Source organism: Schistocerca cancellata, chromosome 7 (assembly GCF_023864275.1).
Source record: "Schistocerca cancellata isolate TAMUIC-IGC-003103 chromosome 7, iqSchCanc2.1, whole genome shotgun sequence".
Taxonomy (NCBI): Eukaryota; Metazoa; Arthropoda; class Insecta; order Orthoptera; family Acrididae; genus Schistocerca; species Schistocerca cancellata.
In genome coordinates, this window is record NC_064632.1 from 6,892,330 (window position 1) to 6,899,504 (window position 7,175).

Here is a 7,175-nt window from a genome sequence, read left to right on the forward strand (position 1 = left end):
TCAAGGAGGACTATAGAGCTGCGCATTGATTTAATTAATGACGAACTTGCAGACCAGCTAAAGACTGGGAGCGAAGATTTTGTTTGGTTTTCACTGGCAATGGACGAAAGCACAGATATTGAAGACACTGCACAAGTACTCATCTTTATCCGTGGAATTAATGAACATTTCATCGTCACCGAGGAATTATTTGGTATAGTATCCATGAAAGATAGGACCACTGGTCAGGACTTGTTAGAATGTGTTGTTAATTGTGTGGAAACAAGTGGCTTATCCTGGAACAAAATGGTAAGCATTACAACAGATGGAGACAGAGCATTCTGTGGGAAAAATAAAGGTATGGTGAAACTTTTAAAAAACAAGTTACAAGCCGAAGACACAGACAGTGATATTTTGGATTTTCATTCCATTTTACATCAGGAAAGCCTCTGCAAGACTGCACTAGACTTAAAGCATGTGGTAGATCCTGTTGCTGGTCTTGTGAACACAATCAGAGCAAGACAGTTCAAATCTCTTCTTGAGGAGGTGGGGGCAGAACATGAAGATGTAATTTACCATAACAGTGTGAGGTGGTTGAGCTTGGGTGAAGTATTAAAAAGAGTCTGGGCATTACAGGATGAAATTATTTTATTTCTGGACACTAAGGAGATATCTAATGATTTTGTTGCAAAAATAGGATGTGAAGAGTGGAGATATGATATGATGTTTGCAGCTGATATTTTTGAAAAACTGAATGAGCTGAATGTGACATTGCAGGGAAAGGGGTTGTTTGCTCATGAAATGTGGACACATGTCAAAGCATTTAAAACAAAACTAGATCTGTTTGCAAGGCAAGCAAATGAAGGTAAATTTTGTAATTTCCCTTTATTAGGGAAACAGAAAGTACCTGGAAGTGTTTCAGCTAACATTAGGGATTATCTGCAGAGTTTAGAGGCTGAGTTTACTACAAGATTTCAGGATTTTGTGAAAATTGAGCCTTAGTTTAATGTTTTATCGTATCCCAGCACTGCTGATATTGACACTGCACCACAGGAGCTGCAACTTGAGCTGACTGACATGCAGGCAGATCACGCAGTGAAAGAAATGTTTAGTGCTGTAACTATAGTTGCCTTTAAAAATCTTTGTCAGCTGAAAAATTTCTATGTATCGAGAAATATGCGGGCAAAATGTTCTCCATATTTGGATCGACGTATATGTGTGAACGAATTTTTCTTGCTTGAAAATCAACAAGAGCAAATACCGAAGCTGTTTAACAAAGAGTGATTTGCAGGCTGTGATGAGAATATCAGCTAGCAGTCTGATTCCTGATTTCAAAAAAATTATGCAAGATTGTGATAGGATGCATCTGTCCCATTAAACTTGTTTTCAAATTTAATGTACTTGGAGATGATATTAAATTAGCAAAATAAATCAAATAGAGGATGTCAGAAGGAAAGAGGTACAAGTGACTTTAGCCTTATCAAAATTATAAGAAGTATACTTATACCCCTTCGCTTCTGACTCTTTCATTTATATCTAATGATTTTTATGATACCTTTTATGAAATGTAAAACTAACTAATCAATGCATTTTAACGCTTTCACTGCTACACCCGAAATTGCAACTCTGTGTGTGTATGTGATTAGAAATAAAGAAAACTTACATTTTCATAAAAGTTTTGGGAATACTGCACACACACTATATATATATATATATATATATATATATATATATATATATATATATGCCTCCAGTATATATACGGCATTAGAAGTGAAAGGTTTATAAGGATCGGCCCTCCGCTAACCTCTGTGTCTAGAATGTGGGCCCCGAGCCAAAACAATAGCCCACCCCTGCCATATAGCATATGGCTGCTACATTTACGTAATTTGTTTACATGACGATTTAGTGGATGACATGCACTAGACAGAGTTAACGACTCCCACTTTGAGTGTAGATTTAATTTACTTCTTCATCTTCTGAAGAAGACGGTTTTAAAACCGTCGATACCATGGTTAAGGTTTAATAAACCTTTATTTTCCAAGTAGTTGCCTGTTATTTCTGATCCATTGAAGCTCTTGCATGCACAGTTACTGCATCACAGCCACAGCCAAAATTTTGACCTATTCAAGTGTCAAACACCTCTAATCCACATATGCAGACTGAAGCGACGCCTGTACGAAGGCTGGGATTCTAAACCAGGTCTCCTGCTCGCAAGGCATACGGGCCAACCACTACGCCATAGAGGTACTGTAGCTTCGCACAATTGCATGGACTCTCCCAGCACGCCTCTCTCCTCAATCCAGATTCCCATTCACGCCTCAGCCCACTTGGTATTCCCCACTAGAAATCAACAGCATTGCAGAGGCTCTCCAGCTTTTTTGGAATAACACCTCAGCACCGAACGAGGTGTGACACATGGATGGGAATTTGGGCTGGGGAGGGAGGTTAGCTGGTGCAGTCCATACAGCTGTGCGATGGTACTGTGCCAGGGACGCGTAGGGGTTAGCGCATCTGCCTAGCGATCCGGAGACCTGGTTTCAAATCCTGTCTTGGTACTAATTCTCAATTGGCACTTTAGTACATTGCATTTTGTTTCAGTATAAATGAATGTGTAATGATCGTGTCCCGTCAAGAATAGAATCATGATAAGATTGGGACTGATGTGACTCTTTTTCAACAATTCTCTTGTGTCCAGGAAGAAAGTAAGAGTTCGGCGTTAGCGATGATATCCCACTCACACTGCCGCATTTCCATCTTCCAGTTTTATAACTCAGTTGTGCCAGCTCTACTGGTGGTCATTACATTTAGTATTTGTTGTGGGTATCCTTTCTGTTGCCAGTGCCTTGAAGCCTGAGTTTTGAACATTTAAACTTGATTATTACAAACGAACTGATGCTCTAGGGGGTCATTAACTGTACATTTTTTGATACAGCCACCGGCCAGAGTGGCCGAGCGGTTCTAGGCGCTACAGTCTGGAACTGCACGACCACTACGGTCGCAGCTTCGAATCCTGCCTCGGGCATGGATATGTGTGATGTCCTTAGATTAGTTAGGTTTAAGTAGTTCTAGGGGACTTACGACCACAAAAGTTAAGTCCCATAGTGCTCAGAGCCATTTGAACCATTTCTGATATAGCTTGATAATGACCAGTAGTTTTTTCGAAAGGACTCCCGGAAATAAACTAAATTGCCATTACAGCTGCTGTTTTATTGGATTAATACAATTATAAACATGTTATAATTACGACGAGAAATTGAACAACGGAGGCTCTCACAACGAATCTGACTGTCAGCACAATCAAAACAGCAGATGTAAAATAAATGTTTTCAGCCACTCTTTCATATTCCATTCGTACTCACAAATGGGAATAGCAGCAACAGGCAGAGCAGATAGCAATTAAGAATAACTCTGCCACCACACTGTGATGTTTATTGCACGCTGCACGTCCAAATAAATGAATTACCTGAGTACACAGCATAGTGTTGCCGTAAAAAATTAAAGCAAATGTCAAGAGACATAAACTACAGTAATTTATTTTTAATAAATGAGCAGAGGATAAGAACTGAGCATCATGGATAGATAAAAAGTACAGGCTAAATGATTCTTTCTAACTGTGCGTCAGTTACATTTACACTGGCACCTTCGGAACATGTACAGTTGAGAAACATCGCTCTCAGTCAACAGTCGGAGTTTGTTATTGGAAGGGACATCATTTGGAAAGTACAGAGCGTAGCTGGCACACAGATAGCAGCTACCAACTCAAACCAGCTTCGTATGTCTGTGCAGCTCCACAGTGGAATAGGGCTGTATTGTGTCTACCGCTAGTCTGAGAATCTGCAGAGGAGTAAACTATCGACCTTACGATAGAGCTAATAATTCATTCCATCGTTCAACTTCAGATAGTATGTATGTAAAGCCTGTTCATAAATATTAGTGGTTACTAGAACTTTTCAGGGTTTCACCTCTTTACACACTTGAAATGCGATAGGGAGGTGATGTTGAGTGGTAAGATACTGCGCCGCAATGAATTTATTAGCGTTTCTAAAAACACTAATGAATTAATTTTTTTAAAAAGCGAAAATGCTAGAATAAAATTAACAGATTGCCGCCAGAACTGAAAAGCCAACACCTCAGATAGGCAATAGTATATAATCATATCTTTTAGTAAAGAATATAAAATGAAGGGAAAATACATTTGCATTACAAACAGCAAAAAATATGATTAAATGAATATATGACAAAATCTCAACCATCGGCTGTTGCCAGTAATTACGGAAACGCCATTGCCCGCGAAGCAGCCAAAATGACTGACAAATGTTTTTCAAATTTACGATGATAGAGGCGGTGGCAGAGGCAATCCCTGTAGCAATAATTCCTCCCTATCTACTAACATGGGACGGTGGGGGCCGCCACCACAGCGATTGAAACATTCATTAAAAATTTAAATCATGGTACACAGGCATCTTTAACTAGACCATAGCTAACAAGAGATACAATCACCTATCCTGTAACGCAAAGACAACTCCCAATTATTTAGCAAAAGTTAAACATACAACAAATGCGGAGAAGTACGAACATTATGCTTGAAACTTCGACTTGACTACGAAGGCATAAAATTTTCCTTTCGTTTTTTCCCTTTTTTTGTTGTAGATGCAAACAATTTATTAAACAGCTCGAGCTCGTTATACTGACAGGTAACTATGCATATGCCTCAGAAATAAGGTAAATAGATTGAACTATTTTCAGTTCGTAAATCAGGAGAATCACATCTGCATCTTAGATTCTAAAATCAGTGACAGCCACAAGCCCACACACAATGACAGAACTGAACTCGAGTAGTACCAGGCAAAACCTTCATAAAGAACGCAATTATATATATATATATATATATATATATATATATATATATATATATATATATATATATATATATATATATAAGCCGGCCGCTGTGGCCGAGCGGTTGGAGGCACTTCAGTCTGGGATCGCGCGACCGCTACGGTCGCAGGATCCAATCCTGCGTCGGGCATGGATGTGCGTGATGTCGTTAGGTTAGTTAAGTTTAAGCAGTTCTAAGCTCTAGGGGACTGATGACCTCAGATGTAAAGCCCCATAGTGCTCAGAGCCATTTGAACGATATATATATCAACGGGAAACCAAAATAGCCACCACACGACACCAAGTGACGTGCACACTAATCGAATGCTCACCCCGATTTCTCGTAAAATCCAGCGCCCATTGACAAACGCTTGCTTAGAGAGCGCCGAGAGAAGGAAGTAACGAAGATTATTTGTAGACGGAAACCCACAGGTACCATCCAGCAGATGCCATTGCCAAATCCACTACGTGCAAAGGTCAGACCGGACTCCAACCCGGCACCACAATAGACACTGTGCGTCCTGACGAAGTAGCTTTTAAAGAGCAATGTTCACGGCTGCGACCAACACGCGGCTCCGCCAAACCCGCAGTGAGCAGAGGCACCACTCTTGCCCATGGACCGCGGCTGACGCTTGTCCACAACACGCCGCTCACTTGCGCTACTCGCCGCGCATGTCACCCTCCCCTTTCCTCCAGGTCGGCGCAGCCCTTAACTACCTTCTCCTCCGACCTGCCCTCAAACGGCGACAGTAGTGCCCCATGCGCTCTGGCGGCCAGAGGGATTCCAAATCCTTGGGAACTACGCGAAATTCGACGCGGGTGCACGGCACAACATTCCTGCATTTGTAGTTTTCGTATAAGGGGCAATCAAAAGTTTTCCGGTTGAGGGCACTGCTGCAGTGTATATACGATCGCAGCGCGATTCCGATGCAAAAATATAAGCACTAAAGTGTAGCCAAGGGATTAGTGTGGCACTCCTGTCTGCCCCACGTGCGTGCGGTAAATGCCGAAAACGTAAACTGTGCCGAAATTACTACCATATGCTTCCAAACTGGACGAACGTGCTGTCACTATTTTGTTGGCTTTCGAAGTACAAATGCCGGTGGACATCCATCACAGTATGATTAATGTGTATGGGGCTGTATGTCTGTCGAAACGTATAGTTGTGGAATGGGGTGCCAGTTCCGTGGTGGCCGCGGTTCGACACAAGACGCTGGTCGACCTGATAGGACGGCCTCATCCAATACGGACCAACGCAGGTAGGACACACTAAGCACCCAACCTATTGTAATCGTCTCTGTCCAAGCGTTTATAGAGGTCTTGATGAGTTGAAGATTCCTGTCGGACGAGGATGTGGAACAGGCGTTTACAGATTTTATCATGCAGCAGGGCACGGTGTTTCACCAAACTAATAATTGCCTCAGTGCTCACGGTGTTTTTGACAGATTCAAATGGCTGAAATGGCTCTGAGCACTATGGGACTTAACTTCTATGGTCATCAGTCCCCTAGAACTTAGAACTACTTAAACCTAACTAACCTTAGGTCATCACACAACACCCAGTCATCACGAGGCTTTTGACAGATTGACATACCGATTATGGACTATATGGCCATCAAACGGAATCTTCCTGGTCGCTCCTTGTATTATGTACTAATCTACAGTTTATATTGTTTCGTATAGCATGTCACTTTTCCAACATATAAATGACACAAGCTGGATAAGTTAAAGCAGAATAGGTGGTATCTTTAGTAGCGTACCGACGATCGCCTTATAACGAGGACTTTGGCTGCCTGAGAGTTAACTACAGAACATGTACCGTAATTAACGTTAAGTACATAGCCTTGAGTGGAAAACTGTCTGAAATTCAATATGAAATGATTATCAGCCCTACTCTCTATCGTAAGGAAAAAATTACCTAACGGAAATTTGCTTTCTTAAAACCAGAACAACTAATCGGCGTCTACACATTACTAAACATCACAGATTTCTCTCTCAGGTTAAAAGTTAAATGAATATGTAAAGCGTGTTGGCATGATCAGTTTAACGTTTTAAATGACTGACTGGTTAAAATTTATTTAACAGATGGAGCGTACTCCTGAAACTGTACTTACATGGCACACACGAAATTGCTTCAGGCAACTTCCCGGATGGTTCCTTTGAAAGGGCACTGCCGATTTCCTTCCCCATCCTTCCCTAGTCCGATGGGACCGATGACGTCGCTGTTTGATCCCCTTCCACAAATCAACCAACCAACCCAAGGATCCATACGAGCGAACGATGGTAATGTACCTGTCATTATTTATCAGAACGTAT

At 41.4% G+C, this 7,175-nt stretch overlaps 1 protein-coding gene across 1 annotated transcript; it reads left to right on the forward strand.

Annotated features, from left to right (window-relative positions):
* The first annotated feature begins 285 nt into the window (after nucleotides 1–285).
* Nucleotides 286–981, forward strand: LOC126092400 (general transcription factor II-I repeat domain-containing protein 2-like). Its single transcript, XM_049907973.1, has one exon. It carries the CDS (start codon nucleotides 286–288, stop codon nucleotides 979–981), a length of 696 nt encoding a protein of 231 aa, XP_049763930.1.
* Nucleotides 982–7,175: the final 6,194 nt, after the last annotated feature.